Genomic DNA, 26117 nt, shown 5'->3' with positions numbered 1-26117 from the left:
ATGATTTTCTCAATACATTAGTTAAACAATGACTTAAATATACTGATTTTAACTAAAGCAACTGCAAGGTAGAAAAACAATAATGTTGATTAACACACTAATCTGAAATGTATGGAATGACCATGGTAATGATAAACGAAAACATCAAATAGTGTAATTAAAAAGATATCACAGCAAAAATTTAATTCAAATCAGTTTATACTCATTATATCTATGGAGTCAGTTTTCACGGGGGAGGAAGTGTTACACGAAGGATGGAGTTCTTATGATAACTTGTCAAGGAGTTCTTGTGATAACTGTCACGGAGTTCGTCGGAAAACTATTGTATATACTGCAAAACACTCGTCAAAAATGGTAATTTACATCTTTAAAAAGTGAGTTTTAGGTGCTAAATTAAACTTTCGTGATTAAGCTTGTCTTACGTTTTGTATTATGTGTCAAGAACTAATTCATAGTCCATTTTCATCGCCTCTTGCTTAAAATCTTGTGTTTTGAGTAAAATTTTCAAATTATTTGCCAATTCGCAAATATTGACCTGTTTATTTCAAATCTTCATCCTTGTATTACATAATTACCAAATTAAAATGCAAAAGTGCAAACATAAAGCCCCGGCTAACAAATTTATACCCGATTTTTCAAACATCCCGGAGTTCTTGTGATAACTCAAAAATATGTCCTGGAGTTCTTATGATAACTTTTGTTACAGCCAATGTGTTTATTGTGCTAAATTACGGCACGTTTTAGCCTTTTTTATTATACAATAAGGTTGTCAATACTTATGAAATATAATACGCTCATCCTTTGCACAAAAATGTGGATAAAATGTTGGTTTTGAGTATCTGCAAAGGATAAACAGGTGATAGGCTATCATCTACAGTAAAGATTGAATCAGCGACAGTATCATGGCCCAAACCACAAAACAATAATGTCCTAAACAAACACGTTGTTCTCAACCATATTTCTTAAGCAGATAATATATAGTTGTGCATCGCTTATGTAAGGGCTAAGTAATTTGTATAATATTTTATACCTTAATAAACAAGTACATGTATAAAACCAGGATAATTTCTTTAAACCTATGTTTCCAAAAAGTACGACAATATGATAAAAACTCATCAACTGCGCTTGGTTCTATAACTACCGATCCCTCGGTCCCTCTGGGTTCGAGCGAAATAAGTTTGACTAAAATATAGTTTTGTTATCAATTACAGCAAAATTAACAGAGTTTCCTCCACTAAGATATCATAGGGGAAATACCCATCAAACATCGGCAGAAAAATATACATGAAGACACCATACTTGAGCGCATTTAATCATGAAAGTCAATGCTCTACATCAATCTTTTTTCAGTCTACGAAATCTGCGTCAGCAAAAAAAAAACATAAACAAGAAACGGGGATAAGATATCTCAGTAAAATCAAAACCAACATTATATATTCTCATTCTTGTGCAAAAAATGAGCGTACTACATTTCATAATGATTAACAACCTTATTGAATAATAAAAGAAAAACACTCTAAAACGTGCCGTAATTTAGCACAAGAAACACATTGGCAGTACAAAAGTTATCATAAGAACTCCAGGCCATATTTTGAGTTATCACAAGAACTCCGGGACATTTGAAAAATCGGGTATAAATGGATAAGTCGGGGCTTTATGTTTGCAATTTTGCATGATAATTAGGTAATTAGGTATGGCAAGGATAAAAACTCGAAATAAACAGGCCAATATTTGCGAATTGGCAAATAATTTGAAAATTTTACTCAAAACTACCAGATTTTAAGCAATAGGCGATGAAAAATGGACTATGAATTAGTTTTTGACACATAATACAATATGTAAGGCAAGCTTAATCATTAAAGTTTAATTTAGCACCTAAAACTCACTTTTAAAGACGAAAATTACCATTTTTACGTGTGTTTTTGCAGTATATACAATAGTTTTCCGACAAACTCCGTGACAGTTATCACAAGAACTCCTTGACAAGTTATCATAAGAACTCCATCCTTCGTTTAACAGTTCCTCCCCCGTGGTTTTTGTCTTATACTTTTGATACTATTCTTTTGAAGTCCAACAGGTAACTCTGTTTACCTTCCCTGTCATGAGTAAAATATGGTCGGGGATTCATCCACAAGTTCTAACAAGTTTCCAAACAAATAAAATACGTATGGAATCACAATATAAAAAGGACAAAACATGCTCATTACAATAATCTTGGGCTATAAGATGAGATATGATACAGAAACAAGACTGATAACTATTTATACACTCAAGTATACATGAGTATCGTATTATACTTATTTATAATATAAATTCAAAAGCAGAATGAAAAGTATAAAGTGTTTCCCATTCATCTACATGTTCCTCTGAGTTGAAAAATCCCAGATATTTTAAGTTTACGAAAATATACTAAACCGAATGGGACTTGTAAGCGTAATCCTTATAATTACAATAAAGAAACGTTCATGATGACAAATATAAATGTCTATGGTACATTCCAATCTCATATTGACCATTTAGTGCAGCGAATGCAGTCCAAGACATCGTTTGTACTACATACTCATCGTAACAGTCTCAGCATTCCTTGTCTAAAACATCACTTTGTCTGAAGAAAGTATGACATGATAGTATTTTGTTGAATCAATGGCATTTTGAGGCGCCGTCGAAGGAAACAAATTGTTCTTGTTATTTTTTTCACTAACATCTCATATAATTCACTTGCGATTAAAATAGTATGGTAAGTGTTTCTGACAATATTACAGGTCCCGTGAGACTATCCCCATTTGTGTTCCAGACTTACTAAATTTTTTCTTTCGTATTAAAGTTGCAGATACTTATTCGTATGTAGAGATATAGAGAAGATGGCATATGAAATTCCCACGAGACGGAGTGTACAAAAATTGTTGTTATATATGAATAGGCATGCAGTTAACAAACTTATCACGCTCAAGACAAGTAAAGGAAACTTACTATAAACTTTTTTGTATAAATGTCTTTTATATTCATCTATCATTGTTTTTGTTTTAATGCTAGTGCATTTCTCTACAAAGAACATAGTGTGTTTGAAAAATAGAAACGAATTAAACTCTAATACATGTAAAGATTTTTATTAGATATTTTTCCTTACAGAAAACACGGAGAAAGGGACGGTCAATGGAAATATTTCAAATAAAGAAAATACCATATCAACGTATCTCATATAATGCAATGCATTCATATTGTAAACATATCAATGCAAAACGTACTTCTCTAGAACAACCTTTCTGAGTCATTTTTTTGAAAATAAGTCTTAAGGCTTGTTTATTTCTTTTGTTTCGAAAATACGTTAACATTGTGACAGTCATACATTCAAAATTTTTACTAAATGTGATGTTTCCTTTACTTGCAATAGGACGCAACTCTTATCTTAGTTCATCTCATTTACAATCGACGATTTAAGCATGTTGCACAAACTTGAACACTTATATCATTTCATTTTAACACATCATATTATGTACAAAAACTGCTGCAAACAAAACGCAATTGCGTAGTGTCTAAATATTGACCACACTTAACTTTTATCTGATCTCAAATATTGCTTTGAAAATATATGGAATAATTTCAACATCAACACATTTCGAGAAAATGTGAAAAGTACTGTTGGAAACAGAATTTACTTTAGAAAAGTGTAATGTTATACATTGACTCACTATAAATTGATTGGTTAGCTAATATTGGCTGATAAGTCCCGTCTAAATTCAACTAACATCACCTTACTTTAAAGTGAATTATGATAAGTCAGTAGATTAAGAGCTTGACAGCAACGTTTAATTATACCTCTCCACATGCTATCCCGCAAATGACACTACATAACATCACCTTTTAAGATTTCATTTTAATTCCAGATACATAATTAAGTTAACGGAAGTTTTTAATAAACAAAACAAAGGTTAAACACGGACGGGAAGTTATCATAAATAATTAAATAATAATATTGAAAAATCAGAGAAACCATTTATGGTCTCTATTTTTGAGTTAAACAACATGTTAAAGCATTGCCAATATTTAGAGCATATGTTTATGTATGCCACTATACAACTGTCCTGTAAATGCATAAGAAATGACTAGATGTATAACCTAAATTTCTTAGTTTACTCCGTCCTTCTGACAAATATAATAAAAAATAATTGTTGAATGCTTGCTTATTCAATGAACCCTATACTTTCCGTCATATTCGATTCATACAAAGTGAATTATCTTTTACAAATACATTTATCCTTATTATTCAAAGTTGAAACACTCATAACTTTACTAATTTACCTTATTCAAATCATAAAGCTTCTTAACAAAATGTGTTACATCAGAAAAATAACTCAAATTAGCTGCAAACATATGGCAAACACGCCAACAAGCAGCATTTGTTCTTAAAATCAAGAACGTTTGTGGTTTCTCCTTAACATATTTCATGCATGTAAAAAGTATCATATGCTAGAAGCAATGGCGCATATCTCCATCAGGGGGCAGGGGACATATTCGAATGATGGCCCCGGTCAAATCTTTTAATAACTCAGACATGGTGTTTTGAAGGTACTGATAACTTCTGATATTTCTCTGTCATTGTAATTCTTTCTTGTTTGTGTGTAGTAAATGAGGATATATTTTTGGGTTTAAGCATTTTGGTAGCTTTGTATGTATTTCTGACTCTCCGAATGGAGGTGAAAAAGTTAAAAATCAAGCTTTGACAGTTGGCGCCAAACAAGTAAGAAATTTCAGATAAATTTTGTGAAAAATCTAAACGTATGACAGACACTTTATTTGTCATTTCTGAAAATGCCATGGCTTGCACTGCGTGTTACTGATATTTTTAAAGGAATCGGGCGGATTCTGGAGTATGCTGCACCTTCATGAAGATTGCCCATATTGGTATATTTTAGGTGTGATTTTGGCTGGGTGGGGGTAAATATAAATTGCTGTCAGTCATTTTTTGAAGGAGCAATGCATACAAACTATTATTTTTTTCAATGTTTGTCATATATCATTGAATAATGCTGTGCAACTGGTTATCTGCCTGTGAAACATATTTTGAAATATTTGGAATTGTGTTTCTGGTCACACTGAAATACAAAATTTTTCATTTTTAGGTCCCCTGCCCCCTCAAGATAAGTCATTTGTAATGTTTGTAACAAGTTGTACATTATATAATTTCCAAGTATTAAGTTAATTTGTCTGTCAGATTGTATTGCAAACCAGGGTTATTAACTCATTACTAAACTGTTTTAAGATAAGTGTTATTTTCATGAGAGAATTACGTATCATAAAGAATTCATGAAGAATCTTTAAAGAAGGATACTCGGCCGAAGTAAAAACTGGTTAATATGTTAGCTTTTAGTTTTCCATGCAATTTCATCTTGAATTGCTAGCAATATAATTTCTTGTAGGTTATTAATCTACATACGGGATCACAAATGAGTTACAAATGACTAAAAATACAAAATGATTACAAAATACAGGATCATAAAATATCCTTCATTACAAAATGAAGAAACACATACAAAATGTACGATGTATAATTCTCAGCAAATTGAATAATTGATATTTAAGTTGTTTGAAGAATTTCAAGAACAAACCGCTTTTCTTGAGTAGCAACGATGATGTACATGTATATAATCGGCAAAATTGTACTCCCTTTAACAGACTGGTAATATTTACACTGTTTTTCTTTAAAGCGACTCCACTGAGGTTTTTTGACATGATGTGACATGATTTTTCCAGATAAATGTACCATTTGATGAAGGTGTAGACCACAAATCTTTGTGAAAACTTTCAGATCATTCGCGCACGTTTTTCCATAATAATTATTCAAATTGTAAAGAAATGACCCAAAATGAAAAGCGTTTAAACGCTTTTCACTCAAATTAGGCTAAGAAAAGCATAAAACTACGATTTTCGATTTATTTTAAGGTATATTTCTTAACTATCTTTGCATATATTTCTGTTTAAAGCGCCCCAGTTCATTTATGTAAGAAATTCTAATGTTATGTTTTTAAGGCTTTTAAACCTCAGTGGAGTCCCTTTAAAACAGAGTAAATTTAGCACGAAGCAAATGAATAAGTTTCATAACGTCATAGTGGATATCAATAAAAAGTGTACAACGACATATACAATATTTGTCGATATTGCCGTGTTAGAAAAGACTCCAATACTTATATACTCGTTTTACTTAAGGCAGCACTCCATACTAAATTTCAAGTTCCTTCCGTCAGTGTCCTACAAGCAATACGTCTGATAATTCTGATCCCAAAGGACACAACCTGTAAAAAGAAAACACGTTTTGTTGAAAACATATATGTCATAAGATTGTTAATTTATCATCTGCAATTGTAAGACAGTCAAATACAATGCTATTCATTCCGTTGAAATCTACTGTGGTCTGAGACCCAGAACAACATATATTTCGTCCCTCTGGAAAAAAAAATACCTGTAAATAAACAGGCTACAGAAACACTGTTTCTGATTTAGCAATTCCCTATACATGCAAAATATCACAAAGAAACAGGTGAATCGTCTTGTAGAATGTTTTCTACTTCTTAAAGTTTGTACCCTCCTGTAATTGACCTGTTTTTACCGAGCATGCTGTTAAAACATTGTAAAAAGCAGTGTTTACAAAACTGGCGGCCTTGACATCTAAAATCAACAGCATGTGATTTCTGGCCATGTTTTCGAATTTGCCAGTGATCATATTAGATGTCACAAAACTAATTTTATGCTCAAAATGCACATTAAAGACAACCAGTTATTAAAATCCAGAATAGTCATTATAATAATCATTATTATAGTCACGAAATCCTCCCTGGCCATTTTATTCATATTTAGCTCGATTATTCCAAGAATAGGTAGAGAGTTATAGTACTCATCCCGGCCTCGGCATCACATCTAAGTTATATTTTTACGTGCAAGTCGGAATCACCAAACACTACTAAAGTGAACAGATTGAAAACTCATACACTTATTTTAGAGGAAAATAAGAGCTAACTGTCTTAGTACTATATACAATGAGATGTATCATACATGAAATGAATGATAAAAAAGGATGAAAAAATTTACATACAAAATCACTTTATTGTTTGTTTTAATTTGTTAAGCACAGGTTTTTCGAATATAACAGAAAAACTGCAATCATTAACGTAGTTGAATACACAAACCTTAGCTAGCTTTGATTTGATAAAAAACCTTTATATTTCTTTTTTGCAATGTTTCATTTCATCCTGATGAAGAATCAAATGAGGTTGAAGTTCGAAAACCGGCAGATCTGAATTATGACAGTGCCAATAGTAATCCGGTGTTGACGTGTGGTTACTTTGTATTATTCCATTTCGGCCAATGTAAAAAGTTTTGAAAGATGAGATCCCTCGGAAGTTTGCAGTACAGAAGACAAATGATCGATCCAAGATTAGGACATTTTGCTAGGAATGACCAATAAATAAAGTAAATGAACGTAAATGATAGAGTATACGGGTCATAAAATCACTTATCAATCTAGTAATGACTTCTTATTTAGAGGCGTCATGACTTCTTATTAGACGATTTCATGCACTTGCTATTTCCGTTTTGTTATTTTGATGAGATGTTTTGTAAAGATTTAAAAGCGGTAAATACATATTGTTTTCATATCCTAACGGTAATATATCGAAAAAGTTTTTACAAAGAATGCCCCTGTTATTTAACAATCATGAATATTGTACATAAATCAGAATTAAATGTTCCGGAGCAAAATATTCCCCTACTATTTAAGTTAGTTTAGCGATTATATAATACATGATCCACTTGCTTTCATTGAAATATATGGACATATTTCTTTTGTTTTATTATTTTTTTAGCTATTTTAATTATAATATAAACAATATTTATGACATTCAAAAACACCAAAGATATAGCTTTATACACTTTGAAATTCGCGACGGATGTTACTAAAAACGAAGGAGTAAAAAAGAAGAACGGTAGTAAAAGAACACGAAACACAAATGTATTAAATAAGAAAGCATAAGTGTCTTTCGTATTTCACATAATTAAATCATCATAATTGTCATATTATATTTTTCTAATTACACTAACGACATATTGGTTACAAAGACAATTATTTTACAGAAACAGTTACTGTTTACAGATTGTAGAAACTGCATGTTTCTCATCATTGTCATGTATTGATTATATAATATTGAATACGAGGTGAAATCAGTTCAGGAATGTCATATTGTAGTCATTAAATATCATCTTTATTGAGAAATATCTCGATTTGCATCCTCCCCGCATCACCTGATCACATTACTTTCCGTTTTCTTTTAATCTATCCTATTGAAGACCTATATCTTATATCTTCAAGTTACATTGGTTTATTTGTAGCTTGCGTTAATTAACTAAGCAGCCAAATCCCTGCTCAATCATTCCATCAATATTATTTTATTGACTATTCGATAACCTTTAATTCTATAATTATATATGATTATATCAATCCATGATGTGAAGCTGCAATATTTTTATTGCACTGTCTTTTTAAAATGAAGATCCAATCAAGTTGAAGTAAATACTTTAATTGATATCTTTGATTCTATTTGATGCAAAAAATTACTTAAGTATTTGTGAATAAGTGATCATTATGATCAAATAGATAGCAATTACTTTCCGAAAATGTTATACAGCATACACGGTTTGTTCTAACAGACATTTTTATAATTGCAGGAGATTTATATTGATTAAACCATTCATACCTAATATCATAGCTATTAGTAATATAAATTAATCTATAGAAATGATGATATATGATTAATAAACTATTGCTTTATAAATTTTTAAATCAAACGGAAATATCCAAAGGCCTTTTGGAATTTATTTTTTTTATATGGGAAAATTTAGCATTATCTCTTTTTAATTTGAAGATTTATACTATTCAAGCAAATACAAATACTGTACCTGTGTAATGATTCATTTTATTCGTTATCAAAATATACCAGTACATTTTATAACCATATCATTGTAAATGTTTTAATACTACACGTTCATTGTTTCAATTACATTATTTCTTGTGACTGAGGTGTTGCCTTTAAGGGTTATGGCATCAGAATTGCAGTCATCGTTTATCCATGCGTGATCTTAAGAGGCGACTAAATGGGTTTGAACTACTGTAGTCTGTGCATCTCATTGCTCCAGCAGGTGAGGTGGTTTTGACGACCACTGTTGTTGCTTTAACAACCGAGGTAAGCCATCAATCTTTCGGCGCCATATGATTTAAGTTGTGTTAGTGCGACGTAAAACCAAACCAAACAAACAATTAATATATTGTAGACCTTATGTAGTTCTTTTTTGCTAGTTAACTCATTTATTATGTACTTTCTGAATATATCTTTTCCAATTTCAAATTACCTAAATTGAGGCTAAGTGTGATTTTTTTGGGGTTTCACATCAGGTTTCGGCGAATTTTACACAAGTGCACTTTTGTGGAATACGTATTAAATTTTAACGTTTTATTAACTGCGTCGGTGTAGCATAATCATAGTTATTTTAGACGGATGTTTTTCTTAAAAGGAGAAAGCGTCTATCTTTTCACAAGCATAAATTTATTGAGGACAACAATACAATTGTCAGACTTATGAACATACTCCGGGTAATTCTGGAACATCCCTCGTATCAATTAAAGAAATAAAATGAAACTTCGTTACCATTTCAAATTTGTTATTTCCAATTCCGTTAATTTGACTACAAATATGTTTTACCATCATGAACCCAGACAAGCTGTCAACAAAGAATAGGAATGAACTTATTTGAAAGTATTCCCCCACCAGTAAAGCTGGGTAAAGTTAATTAATTGTTGCCTTTTGTACAGAAGAATATAGCATTTCTGAAGCATAAAAATAGCTTTTAACTTATTGTCGTCAGAAAAAAGTATTTTACTAAACTGAGAAATGTGCAAAGGAAATAACTTTGAAGTTTTTTTTCAATTTTTTATTCGAATATTTAAGTAGTGAACATAAAAGTATTTTTAATAACTATCTATCAACAATCTATTTGAAATATGTAATATTAAAATTCATAAGTTTGAGATGTTTCCAAAACTAAAGTTTGATAAATGTATTGATATAATAACGTCACAATCAATAGATGGCAAAAACTTACAAAAGAAGAAAAAAGGGATCTGTTTGTTTTTATTTCATTTGTATTTTATTCCAATATCTTGATAGGAAATAAAAGTGCAAACAATATAATCTCTTACTCTTCATCAGAAATGAAAGTTTAAAATACGTTTACAACATAGAACGAATATCATATCTCACATTGACTATGTAATTCAATTATTATATACATAAGTGCAATATTTGCTGACAGAACCATAATGTTAAAAAGATATACCATGTCCAAATTTGATATTTGAAAAATAAACCTGATTATCACTATACAGTCTCTTTTGAAATGTAAAGTAGTCATCTTTTGAGTACACACAGAACATATTTTATGTTTTTAACTCTACACACTACAGGTAATCAAAATATGATTATATAGTGTCATTTCAAAAGCTGAAATGTTTATAAAAAATCTAGATACAAAGTGATCCCTCGGAAGCATTAACTACAACAAAATTACATGAAAATTGCAGACTCGGTTTGATTGAGTCTGAACATGAGGGATAATAAATAAGTGCAACATCCCTCACGCCCCGAGCACCGGCTTGAGCGGTATTCTATTCTCAACACTCAATAGTGCCCTGAAGGGCCAGAAAAGTATAACAACACAAACCAAACCAAATGAATTTGAAAAGAAATAGGGAGTGTAGCCTCCCAAACATAGTTTTCTACATTCACTTATTCAAATTAGACATATTCAGGAAGAATTAACTAGATTTCAAGAAATTTCTGCATTTAAAAATATTTTACCAAAAGATAAGCATATCTTTATCTGTCAAATTATGAAATACATAATAAAATTGAAAGTAAGTATATATAGGTACAATGTATTTTTTCTTTTTAACATTCGCTTGTGTATGTACATTCATAAGAAAAAAAACAACATTATGTTAAATCTATAATAGACAAGAAGATAAAATAGTGATGAACTTTATAAAACTTAAATCTATTATATATAGCATGCATGTGATTACTGTGAACTGAAAATTCCAATTATATGGTATGTAAATTGTTGATACATGCATATCACAACATAGATAATCTGATGTGAACAACAACGTCCTTATTATGTTATACTTTATTATTCTAATTTGTCATTAACTTGGTTTTGTTGACATACCGCTAGACAGATTGTAAATTAAAACATTCAGTCATTAAAATTTATTTAAAAAAACATTTATAAAATAAATAATCCGTAATACCCGTCTGACATCATAGGGGACAATTTAGTTTATACTCGGCCAAATTGTCACAATATTTCTAAATTCTCGTCTGCAATCAAACAATATTTACAATACTGTCATAAAGTATCTTCTCTCAACTTCTTGTGAACATAAATGTAAGCATTTGTATCGATGACATTTTTATATAAGTAACTGTCTTAGTCTTCTGTACAGTGGCGTCCCTTGATACCATTTATAGAATGATCGCGTCATAAAATTTTGTGTTTGTTATTTCAGTTATTCCATTTCGGAACCTTACGTCTTCTATGTCTTGTTGCATCTTTAATATAGCATCTTTTATCACATCTGCAGCTTTTAATCCACATCACGGGAAAAGTTTCTCTTCTCCCCCCTTTACACTGAAATTCCAGATTTCGAGTCTTCTCTCTGCGAGGGTAGCAACAACGACGCTTTTTACAAGTAGTGCAGAATTTGAGATTCCATGCCTTGACACTGATGCAGTCCTCATATTTCAGGCGTTGTTTCCCCGGGACCCTTGATGTAGGCGTGCACTTTTCCTCCTTCTGTAACAGAAGAAAGGTTATTCTTATACAGCTAGTAAGATATCTTACGAAAGATGACACACTTTCTTTACTGAAGAAAAATGTTAAACATTCTAGTGTGACAGAAAACAGTGTGATCTTGTTATTTAAATGATTATATGCAGCTAAATTTATATTATCTGTGAGATAAATATATAGTTCGGAATCCATATGCAAGCGATGATATGTCAGAGAAGCATTTTTTTTCAAGAAATTGATGACTTTAATATTTCTATGTTGTTGAATGATGAATACGGTTTGAAGAACAATATATATTAAAACTTTTTTGTCAAAGAATAAATCAAATGTAAACTGCCTTGGTAACCTTTAATACAGCGTTTGAAAATTGAGTATTCGGCATTCAAAACACAATAGCATGGTGATGTATGCTTTAATTGTTCTTTGCAAGTCTTAAAAAATGTAATAACTGTGGGTAAGCGGTCACTGCTACTGTAACTTTTACAGTAATACATTGTATAACCTGTATAAAACGACTATTTTTAAGTCTTCTTCTTAATTTCAATTTCACAAATTGGTGTTTATATTGACGCCATACTACTATTAATGTCGTCAAACAGAACAATTACATCAACTGGTATTTCCATGTTACATGGTCTTATGTAACATAAACGCATTTCTGCCATCTCTTTACATTTCTCGTCAGTCACAGTCCTTGTAGACACGCCCACATCACATTGTTTAGAACACTGACTCCACTCTGTGGTATTAGCGGTACACGATGGCTGAGTATTTTGATAGAAGTTAGAATAGCCACTATCTGAAAAAAACAATCATACGGAAATAGGTTATCGTCTAGACAACTTAAAAAAATCAGTGGGACAACATATAACAAAACAACAAAGGTTCTAAGCGTTAATCGTATTTAACTGTATTCAAAAGAATAAAACAATAATCTGAATAGAATCGTCTAAAACATATGAAATTTCTATATATGGTTGTGCATTGCTTGCTTGGTAAGTGATGGAAAGTTCACATGCATGGCGTAGACAGAAGCCTTATTTCCCAAAAAGTACTGATTTTAACATAGTCAAACACTAAACTAATTATTATTATTATTTATAACTACCAAGCCTGAACAATAGAAAATTTTTCGTAGTAATAAATGATATTAAACAATATAATTTCCGAGTAAAGTTCTATAAAATAAGTGTTTTAAACCACTACAAAGGTAAAGCAAAAGCACAATATTTAGATGGTTGTCCATGTGATATCAACTGAACAAAACATAATGAAGCTGAAAGAAGAAACTATAACAAGCTGAACAAATCTTTTATGTTCCAGTCAATGTTCGCCATATTATCAGATAATTGTAGCAGGAGAAGCAAAAGTCATTGAACATAATGGTCCTTATATTTTTAAATTCGAAGTATACAATTTTATTTCTTTGTCATTTAACACAATTAGTTACCGAGAAGGTTATGAAATATGGTTTCATACCTAACATAGAATATGCCTTCAGCTCCATGGGTTGTCTGTGATGGTTTGTGATGTGACGTGTACTTATACCTTTTCCTGATCGACTTCTTGTCGGTTCTTCTTGTAAGTCACACGTCCACTGCTTACAGCACTGACCGCTTACTGACAACAATCTCGGTCGTCTGCAAATTGAAAAACATCATTTATCTCGTATATGTATTACACAATATATCATATTGTCCTTTAAAAACTCGTCGGTCTAGTAATCGCAGGAATGCTAGTCGCAGGGTTCAAACACCGTCAGGGGCAAGCCGTTGTTTTCGTGAGCAAGAAAATTTACGCAAACTGCTTAATACTGGTTGGTTCCAGAAGGAACGGATTCGAGAGTGTTTCAATAAGCTAAAAGCTTCCAACACAATTAAAGTAAAATAGATTAGTATCAACTAATAACAACTTCCATATTTTTTTACTCTTGCCACATTACCGACATATTATATTACCATGACTGCAATCGAAGACATTGCACTTATGAAAAATTCGTAAAAATTGTATCCGTGCAAAATTCATACACCTTGCTCAAATTTGATATTGATAAAAAAGACAATTACTACACAGTCTCTTTGTAAATATTAAAAAGTCATGTTTTCACTCCACACAAAGAGTAAAATTAATTGTTTTTAAGTCTTCACTTTATAGGTGGGCACAATATGGTTATATATAGTGTCATTTAACACAGCAATATTTGTTTTTGTAAAGAAAGGACACATTTGGCACATCTGTGGTTGTTTCTAAATAAACATTATTTTATTAATACCAATTTAATATTATTCAGTCAGACGTCATAGATTTCAATTATTTTCTGCGATAAAAATATTTACTCAAAGATGAGCATATCTTTAATAAAACAACTTATTCCCAGCATCTCTTATTTATCTGTACAACTTTTGAGTCTTATTTTCCCTGCAAAATCGTAATGTTTATTTATTTCTTTTTTTATCTATAAACGTAAATTACCTATGAAGTCACATTTAACAGATAAGTAATTTCCAATAATAACGCACAGCTGCTTTAAAAATATGGGCATTTTGTTGGTTTACATAGAAAACTTTCTTCTATGTGTGATCTATTGAACAGTACTGACCGAACTCTAAATAAAGTTGTTAGTGACCCAAAAAGAAACAGAATGTATCGCTTGTCAAACTTTGTATAGTATGGAGGTATTGTGATGACACAGCTTGTATAATATAATGCGCTTGGGGAGTTAGATCATTTTCGTTATTTTTCCACTAGTCTGGTCTGAGATAATGAACTTGCGGATGGACAAAGTTTTGCGGCTGTTTCTGATTATTCTACAAGTCCTGCTCCCAAGGGAACGGGTCTCATTTGTGTTCCAGACAAACAAAACACTTTATTTAATATGAAACATTTCGGACACGAGTCCAGAATTATCAGATGGCATGAAATAAAATTCACACGAGACGGATTTTGCAAGACATATGTTGTATTATACTGAACACAAAAATATATGGATCGTCGAAGTTAATAACTAATATAATGTAAATAATAGGATATTAAATATGATACATTTCTTGTAAAGTTTTATAGACTTATAGTCTTTCATTCTAGTGTACTTTCAACATGTTGCGTTAGATGTGAAATGTGCAATCTGTTTTGTAGAGAAATCAAATACATATGTAATGTTATATTGTGATGCATTATAGAAGTGCCATATTTTAGCGAAATGTTTCAAGTAAAAGTCTGAAATGTGTTTTCCCCCAAATAGTATGAGATCAAAATTAAACTTTTGTACTCATTTTATCTTTTGCTATCAGTAATTTTCAAAAAAGAACAACTGTTACGATTGACTTACTTGCAGTCAGACGGAACTCTGAGTTCATCTTGGCATTCGTTTATACAACCAAAGTTTCCATTTTGACATGTACATAGGCTGGAACAGTTTAATCTGAATCTTTCACCGTCCGAGTATGTATTGCCGTCCACTATACATGGCTTTGACACATTGGCTGTGTGTGATGAAATTAAAATATCTTAAGATAATAACCTTATTCAAAATATCAATGATTGAAATCAAATAAAGAAATTATATTGTCAAGTAGCAAAAGAAACCATATAAATAAATAAATAAATAAATAAATAAATAAATAAATAAATGAATAATAATAATAATTATAAAATCATTTAAGAAAACTTGAAATATATAATGTAATATTTTGTCAAGAAACAACTCAAAAAATGGATTTGAGATATGTACTGTGCATAAACCCAGTAACGTTTAAGAGCATGCATAACGTACCCCATATAGCCTCGGCTAGCGCGTCTTCCAATATAGCTATGAAGCTGTTACTCATCCATTGAACCCAACCCAACAATGTATAATAACTTCATACTTTAAATATGCAAGTAGTTTCTGGCTAAATTTGAAGAAAATTATACATCCAGTGGACTCAATTTGGTTTATTATTTTGTGTTGTCTGCTCGGTTACAGTTAGAAAATGAGACTGTCGATATTTCTGCATCAAACGTTGCTGATATTTGAACGGTTTTGTTAAAGAAAGAAACAACAAACAAACAAACAAACAAAAATATTGTTTTTGTGTATTCATTAATACAAATTGAATTATTAATTTCCTATAAATGGACTATTACTATCCTATAACGATGCTTTAAAACTAAAGCACAATGAACATGTGACAGCTAGGTAGAATTTTAAGCTTTAATAATTGTAATGTGTTAATTAAAACATTAGAAATCCTTCTCTGAACTGGTAATAACTACTTAATACATCAGGGAAATAGTATTTAGTTGTGTATGTTTTAATTTATTTAAAGGGAAAACAGTGCTTCTTACATCTGACTTTTAATACGCATCATACCTTTACATATTCCAACTCCTGGAACTTCCCCAGCTGTCATGTTACAAATGAGATTCTGTTTGGTGTCACACACGTCTTTGATGTTACAAAGATCACCATGCTGTCTCGCGCACATATAGCAACAGCCGCACCCATTTTTCACAATAGACACGCCTACATCACATTTGAGTTCATGGACTGGACATTGACAAGGGTACTGGCATATCTGCAATTAGCAATAATATTATTTCTGATGAGTGGAAGTATGTTGCAGGATATTGCATAACTTATAATTTTAGACACACAACGATTATTGGCCATATCTAAATGCATAACAAGTATTTTCTTGAAACTTTACAGATTGATAGGTCAATATAAGCAAAGCGCATTGTATTAGAGTCGTAACTCTCGTTTTCATATCTTAAAAGTTTAATGAATAATGTTTTCATATTTAACTCTAGTCAATTTTGACATCTATATAAAATTGATATACAAACAGTTAGAGTTATAAAACTGATTAAAGTTAATTTGTGCATTTGTATATCTATAGTTCATTGAAACATAATTAACTTCTGCAATATATATGGTAATTTATTTTGCAATACAATTGACAAATCAACATATTATATTTTAAATGAGTACGTCATAATTTTACGTCAATACAGTCGGTTCTTAACAGTAAAATAATACGTGTTCCTCAAACGAGGCAACAATGGCTGTAATACAATAAAAAGGAATAAGAGGTTATAAAGCCTACATATCAAAGACAAATGTTAAAAGACATATTTCAAAAGGTGGCTACATATCCTAAGTGTTATGCATCTTAAACCACCATAAAAGAAACAAATCTAGTGGAAAAAATCTTATATTGCCACAAACTACATCACAGTATCGTCCTTTCGGATCTTTAAAGATAAACAATATAACACCTCTTATTAAAACTGAAACCTTACAATACTTCTCTACTGAAGAAGTTGATTTTGGAATTTGGCCGAAAGTAAGTGATCTATACATAAGTTTTCTTTTAATAATAATACTTTACAAGACACTCGATCGATCAATTGATGAGGACAGTAAGCATGTAATGACCGATAAATAATGCCAATCTACAAGAATAATAGCCTTCAAGCTTCATTAATCTTCATATCAATGTAGTAATGAGTTCCAATTAAGAAACCTCTTGACGTCTTGGTTGGCGATGACAACTTTTCGTAACATTTCTTTTATAGGCATTTACTTTGTCACAAAGTAGTTAAACAGTCGTTAGAATAAGAAATTGCAAACTTTATATTTTACTTTGAAAACGGTTTTATTCATTTACGTTGAAATATCATTATTTACTTTCTTTAAATATTATTGTTGAATATATTATTTGAATACTAGTATCTTTTAACTTGAATACATCAAACTATTTCATTGTAAAAGCCGGTTGTTGATATCATAATATGAAGCGTATACATTCTAAAGAATATGTCATGTTAGATACACGCGATACGTAGGTTACATTTCTCGAGTCGTTAGTTGTATAGTTCGGTCTGCCGCCTTTTAAAAGTTTCAGACACTGACAAATGTTCTAAAGCTACGTAAGGTTAACGTTGACGACCTCACTGATGACAAAAAGAGGAGCGCGTGTGAATTGTGTCACAGCTGCTGGATTGGTACAAGAATGGCAACCTAAAGGACATGAGAGAAATTGGTTTACTTTAAATTTATAAAAACATCGAAAACAAAGGAATTAATTGCCAATTACAGATTCAGCTTTATAAGTCTGTTCACGAGGGATAATGTAATGTGTAACATCTCACGTCCCCAAGCACCGGCTTCAGCAGTATCCGCGTACCTCAACACTTCAAGTATTCAAGCTAATGTTCAAGTAATCCTTCATACTCCTATTTGATATTTTTCAAATCTTAAAAACAAAATATGTTTTCAATATTACATTTCAAAACACAGCTTACTTATGAAATGTTCACTTGCTTGCAAAACATTATCTTTAGAAGAAAATGTAAAATCAATCGTATTAATTGTCTCAATCTACGAAAAAGACCACGTGTATTAATTTAAACAAACTTTAAGCAAATAACTTTGCTTTGTCATATACGTTAAATTAACGGTTGCTTACTCTACATATATCCATTGAATTCGGTTTTTGGAAGCTTATATCGACATGTTGGTAAGACAAAACCGGCTAGATCTCGTAAACTTTTAATCAATTTAAGATTATTTACAACGGTTTCACATCAAGATATTGATAAATGAGTAAAGAACTTGACGCACTGATAACGTGAACCAAAATAATTCATGCCATAAAGTTAAATTTTACCAGACATATCGAAACATCTTCCCACCTCCGAATACCAAAATAAAATGTAATATTTTAATTTTTTCACTATGCTTTTCCCACAGGAATATCTTATTACGTAAGAAATATCAGAGAATAAATTCCCAATGACACTAATTATTTCTATTCAGGCAGAATTCGACTCCAGATTATATTACTTTTTTAAAATAGGATTACGAATATACCCTAGAAGACAGCTTTTAATACCAACAGAAATATAATTTTTAGCACTTTTACAGGAAAGAAGCAAATCTGTGTGTACACAATTGGTTAGGTGTTTTAAAATGTATCAATTTGTTGAAATTTACCAAAGATATAAGCAAACACTTAAAAAACGAATTTGAAACTAAGATTTTTTAGTATAAAACTTTTAAGTACATAGGTAGACTGTGACGTTAATATTGAGCAAAATGTTTCAAATCACAACCCTTAACCCTTTTAATTCCTTAAATATATCTGTCAACCTTCTATTATTAGAGTGATCTATTATCAATTTTCCGGATATCTTAAAAAACAAAAGTATCGTTTAAAACGATTCTCGGCCGAAGTAAATATGTTTAACATGCAAAATTATGCAATTTCTAAGTTTTCAATACAAAAAGAAATGTTAGCAATCCTTGCATAAAATGACATGATAATTATATCTTGTAGTTATTAAGAAATACCCATTTTGTAAACATTGAAACTAAATTATAGCATACTTACGTACATTGATGATTTTTGAAAGACGAACAACTTCTATTAAAGGTGTCCCTTTTACTTGTTTTACGTTTGACTTGAAAAATTTTGTAATCGTTTACAAATTAATCTAAACAAGAAGTATCTTTAAAAAGATACTCGGTCGAAGTCAAACTTGTTAACTTGCAAAGGATAAGCTACTACTAACGACAAGAGCATTTTATTCGTCCTCAATAGTTTTATTTCAGTTCATTTTTACCCGCACTGTTTTTCCCCATTGTCATCTTAGATTTAAACAATATTACTAACATTATTTGATTTTAATCAAAATGGATTTTGATTTGAATAGGAATTTATAATAAAACAAAGATTTAGTTGTTACTGTACTCTAATTCCACGGTGAATTTTGCAACTGTAAATTAGTCGAAAGTTCGTTTCAATCGTCTTATGCCCGGTTCGAGAAGAGAATATAATGACTAGAACAGCTTAGAAGAGAAAACCAATCGAACGCAAAAGTATTAAAAAGGCGATCAGTCATATTTAAATTCATATTTGTATTGAAAAGCTGTATGAAACATCTAGAAAATATCATTAATGTGTTTTTATATTTATACTTATATCTTTTTCCAACACTTCTTTCCATTGCGCAATCGAACAGACCTCTACCTATAACGGAAGCTCTTCCTAAGTATCAATCGACCAGGCTATATGTGATAAAATGACCAATGTAAATTCTGCCTATATTCATTTCTTTACTGTTAATTTTAGCGGAAGTCAATGTGAAACCAGACGGCATTCGGCCGAAAAATAAAAGAAACCCTATCTTCATCCCTTTAAGACTACCCTACATTTTGTTTTATAGTGGCAAAACTATCCTTTACATTTAATCATATGGCAATCCTTATAAGAAATTCTATTTCAGAATGGTAAGAACAATCCTTTCCATTTTATTTTAGAATGACCAATGAGATTCACCGATTTCAGTTTGCAATATTAAAATGACCAATGAAAATACTTCTTATATTCAGTTCTTTCCTGTAAATTTTACAGGAAGTCAAGCTGATAACAGACGGACTACAGAAAACTAGTCGGCCAACAATGCAATTTAACCAGTCATTTAACTTGAGAAAAAAGACTGATCGATCACTTTCGTTTGAAGCTTATCAAATGTTGATAGTAATACTATATTCTCAATAAGCTATGAATGTCTACTTGATGTTTTAAATACCGTGTTGTTTCTTCTATACTCGTACCATCCAATGTGAAATATTAAACTACAAGATGTTCGAAGTTCGTCACATTTAGCATTTATTTCTTATATTCGGAAACTCACGAACATTTTTGAATACTGACTTCACGACATTTGCCATATGAACATTATGCGTGCTGCATAAACGAGGTTTAAAATATGCTTATACACTTTGATCTTTGAAGCGGAATAATCATCAGTGCAACAGAAATATATTCTATTCAACTAAGTACATAAAGTGACACTAAGTTGAATGCGTGCAACAGCTGTTATCAAATTTGACATTTCACATCAAACGGTTTTAGATAAACTCATTGAAATCAAAGACAAAGAGTGAAAAAAAACCCACTAAAATTAAAGTTTAAATTCCATTACAGTTGCCAAACAAAAGTAACTACATAAATAACAATAATATATCTAATGAAATATCTACTGGTATGACCAGAAGGTGATAATTATACATATATGTCATTTAGGGAAAGTTATGACATATTAATGTTCTTAATTACCCCGAAAAGGTATGTATTGATTTAGCAGATCTTCTAGATGTACTTTTGTTGTTCCATACACTGCTCTGACACCATTAATTTATCAAACCAGCATTATTCAATTTGAGAATACAAATACAATTTCTAAAATAAATGTGTTAAACACCACACAGTAGGATTAAGATATGAACCAATATTCATTTACAAATAATGAAGTCTTACTTGAGATAAAAAGCAATCCTTTAATCACGAAAATGGCTCACATTTTTACCACGTCTTACTCAGACACTTCAATGCAATTAATTCAAATAGGATATTTTATTATAGCATGCCAGGAAATAAATTTATATAATAATAACATTTATGTGTTTTATAAGTTGTAATAACTAACTGCTGATGGTACATGCTATGATATAATATTAAATGGCTTCTAGTGCAATAACATAAAATCTAATTAATCAATTTATATATATTACCACACAGGAGTTCAACTGTCCGAAAACCTTAAAGCGGGTTTAGCTAGTTACGGAATATTTTTAAAATGACTCACTTATCCCGCATTAACATTGAAGCTGTAGCCAATAATCATTTTTGCAACTGCACTTTACGAAAATATAACTGTGCTGGAAGGTTGAGTAGTATATACCTTTTAAAATAAAGTAAACCACTTTTTAATTTCACCTCAAAATAGATTAATACAGAATCCCTAAAGAAAGTATTCAAAACACACACGCACGCACGCACGCACGCACACACACACACACACACACACACACACACACACACACACACACACACACACACATGTACATGAAGAAGATTATCCGATTAAAGTTTAAAACGTATCAACCACATTTAAAAAATGCATTGATAGAATAGTACAGCTGTTAATACATTATATATTTTCTACATATCGGTAAGAAACCGGTTCGATCGCTTATAGAACTAAATTTATATATTTATATATAATTTTTTTTTACATACGGCTTTCAAGTTAAAGTATAATATCTTATTATACACAATGAAATCGAAACCTTATATAAACAAATTTAAATCAAAATAAATACACCCAATCCGAGTCGTAAAAAGTGATGAATTAAGTTGTTAACGTTGTAATTGTAAAGTGGGTATCCAAAAATAATTGTTGAGTATGTGCAAATATTTATTTCTATTATAAAATAACACAATATGTGTCACATATACCTTATTCAATTTTATTTATAAAATCATAAACAATTTACTTCAAATCCATAAACGAAAGATAAAGGTTAATCCTGTAATCTTAAAACACTCACAATTCTTGACGAGACCTTGTATAGAGACACATCTTTCAAAGTCATCATAAATGTCCAAAAGTACAAGCTGCTATACATGGTGAGTTTATCAAAACTATTTTCTCCAACTATTGATAATTTTAGTATCCTTTGTATGAATAAATATTGCTTTTTTTCTATTTGTTCTATCTATTTTTAACAAATAGAAATGAAAACTTTTTTCTAATTAAAATCTACATTAATATAAAATTTCGTAAACATGTTAATTTGATCATCAAATATTCCCATCAAAGAAAAGCGTATTACGCGTATAAAACACGTTATAATTTTAATTTGAAGGTCCTACTGTACACGATATGAACATACACTTTTAATCGCATTCGCAGTAAGTTTAAACATATCCAATACAAAGAAAATATGAAACTCTTATTCAAAGTATTAGGGTTTTATGAAACTGATAAAATGCAATATATTAATATCTCTGTTACTTAGAAAGCAACGGAGATGGTTTGAAGCTTCATTTAATTTAATCAGGCTAAAATTACATCAGTACGCAATTGTAAAGTTTGAAAACATATTCAAGAAAACATATTAAAATAACACTCATTTAAAGCTTTTTTATATTGTATATTTTTAGAAAAAAAAAAAGGTTTATATGTGTCTGTCGTGAATACTTTAATTACTATATGCATAACAGTGCCTGTTTTTTGAACTTCTTCGGGCTCATGATCTTTACCACTTATTTGCAATTGTAACAGAGAGCTTTTTGGGGGATTTGCATGATATTTGTAAGTACACTTTTGTATAAAATCAAGTAAGTTTCATCGAAACTTACTTTCCATACTTTCTTTTGATCAACTTTGTACTCGTATCACTACTCACAGATGATCAAAGAGGAAAAGAACATTGCAAAAATGACTTTATTTTAGATACCCTTAAATTCAACTCAATTTAATAAGGGGAGGAATAAGGTATACAGGGTGATGAATGTGACAGCTCTAAACTAATCTTAAACCTTTTCTCCTAAAGAAATGCCGCAAGTATTTTATACAAAAAAAGGCGTTAAAACTAATCCAGACATCTCACAACATTTTTTCTTTATAAATGAAGTTATTTCACTATACTTTTCCCACAGGAATATTATATGAGAAAGTATTAGAATTATTAGGGGGCAACATTCAAGCGATGCTTTTGCAGACACAAATTGATAATAATTAAATTTGGCAATTGAATTGAAAAAGATGTTCAAAAAGTTTAACCGTCTGATCATGCACCCTTTAGCAAAAAGCAAAATAAATTTTCACATCAATTTGTATAAAAGATATAACAGCTTCAAGTAGGCAAAGGCTTTGTAAAATGTCATCAAAATACACGTTTCTGTTCAAACAATAAAACAAGAGTAAATAAATAAATAAATAAATAAATAAATAAAGAAATATATAAAGAAATAAAGAAATAACAGAATGGTCTGTTAATGTTAATAAATTCACATCATGTGCTGCCTAATTGAAGAAAAAATAAGTTATTTATTTATCAATTTGACAGATAATTCTCATTTAAGTATGATGCAAGAAGATCGTCAAGAGTCAAATTACTGCTCCCACGAAATACCGCTTTACTTACATCGTTAGAAGAAGTTTTGTATTTGTCACATAACAGTGTCTTTGTGAATTTAAAAGTAACATGCCCGGTTACTCTGTTTATAAACGTTTAAAATATCATAAGAATTAAAACACCACCTACACGTACATGTACAATGCGGCACTTTGATCTATGTGGAGGGTTGTTAAGGAATGTACCAAAACAAATCTCTTTATCTCGATGTTCTGAATTATATAAACACTAATCTTTTACATCAAACGCCTGTAAAGCATCATTATTAATTGGAAGACAAGAAATCGTAAATTTGAACCAAGTGGAGATCAATGACAGTGTATATACATATCTAGAATTTTTAGATTATCAAATGTGCATTCATTGCAGACTTTCAGAGAACATAGTTTGTAAATCATTTATAACACAGCTGATATTAATCAATTACATTTTTCTCAGACTCCGATATATAAGGATTCAACATTCAGTTACACTTAGTGTTTCGCAATTTTAATTTGATTTCTAAGCAAGTAATATATTTATCTGAATAGTTGAACTGTCTCGAGATATGCCATAATCTATTTAAAATGCTGTTAATTAGAATTTTGACAGTCTGTACGTTTTGTTCCATTACGTTTGTAGTAAAAATTTTATCTGTCATAGTTTTGCAATATTCCTCAACATCTACTTGTGTCCTTAATGTTTACATTTGAATCTCAATATTTCTTTATCATAAAATGCAATTAGGAGTCTAAACCTTTTCATGTTTTATAAATGGGGCTAACATGATATTAACCTGTGCCAGTTTTATATTACACGGGTGGATAGAAGGGTTTATGTCAACAAAACTTCAAACACTGCAGTGCATGATTAAAATAAAAATATATATTTATTTGATTATGTTCTCAAAGCAAATTAGTTAGATCAAAATCCATAAAAAAGATTTAAGTGACACGGATTACTATATAACCTCGTATGTTTTCAATTTTCTTCAAGCTAAACGTTTCGGGGCGGATACTAGATGATATTATTAGAAAAATACTGCATATTAAGAAAAGAAAGAATGATGCTACACAATTCTATAAATAATTAATAACTTATATTTTAAATTTCTGAATAGTGAATGCAAGAAATTTAGCCCAGTGCTTTTCATCTGCCATGCTATCAAATCGAATTGAAATTGACATTTATTTAACAGCGACAACGATCAAACGCATTTGATTTTGTAACTATTAAATAATTCAATGCCTTTAAGTGAACCGGATGTTTTAACGTATTTAACGTTTATTTTGAATAATGCACTTATTTAGTTTACATTCATGTTTATAAAGATACATTACACTGAATTAAGTGTCTACTGAAAATAGACCTTCAAAATATAAACGTATTTTACAATATAAATGTTAAGCAAGTATCAAGATAATGGTGAACTAATTACAACACACTATTATAATACATGTTTTTCCCCACAATATCTTAATTTATTTCTTAATCATTCCATATTTACAATTCTCTCCTAGACTTAGTGTGCATTCATCTCATTCAAAGGTATAAGTAATATACATAAATATACATATCTACACATTTTTATTTAGTATCTCTGTCAAAATAGTGTTGCATGAGAGACTATTCTTTTGTTAAAACATCACTAGCTTTTCATTACAATCATTCATCGGTGCTTATGCTGTAAAAGATTCATAGCAAAAGACGATGTAAACAACGTTAAATGATAGAAAGTAAACGTTTAGCAAAATCACATGTCTTATTTCATTCCGCATTATTTCAATATAGATGTTTAACAAACTACTACAAACATCTGAAAACAGCTTTCACAATTTGGATAAACATATTCAATAGAGGATAATATGACACAATTATCTAAACTTAGAGGCTATGAAGTTGACAAATATATGCACAACATTTGTTATTATATTATTTATACAGAGAGCTATTGATAACATAGTAATGTTTGTCCAAACTTCACAAACGAAAAGGTTAGTAGGCCTATATCTAAATAAGTTATTACACCGTGTGGAAACCGTAACACTGCGATACTAAATGGTCTGATCATGCATCACTCCGAACCTGTGCAATATTTTGTCTAATATTTGTTCTAAAATATGTCTTTTTATATTAAAATACAACATGAATTATTCGACATGAATTCATTTGGAAAATCATAGATGTATAAAGAACTTGTATTAGTATAAACTAAGGTATCCTGTTCACCACATAACCTAAAAAAGGAATTTTGAACTTAAAATTAAAT

At 30.5% G+C, this 26117-nt stretch overlaps 1 protein-coding gene across 8 annotated transcripts in view; it reads right to left on the bottom strand.

Annotated features, from left to right (window-relative positions):
- Positions 1 to 11520: 11520 nt before the first annotated feature.
- The window catches only part of LOC132753192 (CCN family member 2-like), a 107858-nt gene continuing 93261 nt past the window's right edge, over positions 11521 to 26117 (bottom strand). For 7 of the 8 annotated variants that reach the window (XM_060743630.1, XM_060743635.1, XM_060743631.1 and 4 more), the window contains exons 2-6: positions 16247 to 16451; positions 15224 to 15377; positions 13375 to 13535; positions 12504 to 12694; positions 11521 to 11898 (exon numbers count right to left, since the gene is read on the bottom strand). In XM_060743630.1, coding sequence (XP_060599613.1) covers positions 11608 to 11898; positions 12504 to 12694; positions 13375 to 13535; positions 15224 to 15377; positions 16247 to 16451 — 1002 coding nt within the window. In that variant the 3' untranslated portion in view covers positions 11521 to 11607. Of the gene's footprint in view, positions 11899 to 12503; positions 12695 to 13374; positions 13536 to 15223; positions 15378 to 16246; positions 16452 to 22276; positions 22432 to 26117 lie in introns of those variants that run through there. The other variant, XM_060743629.1, reaches the window with a different exon arrangement.

The sequence above is a fragment of the Ruditapes philippinarum genome, unplaced genomic scaffold (genome assembly GCF_026571515.1).
Source record: "Ruditapes philippinarum isolate M1 unplaced genomic scaffold, ASM2657151v2 ctg1540_1_1_1_1, whole genome shotgun sequence".
NCBI lineage: Eukaryota > Metazoa > Mollusca > Bivalvia > Venerida > Veneridae > Ruditapes > Ruditapes philippinarum.
This window is presented reverse-complemented; position numbering and strand designations above follow the sequence as displayed.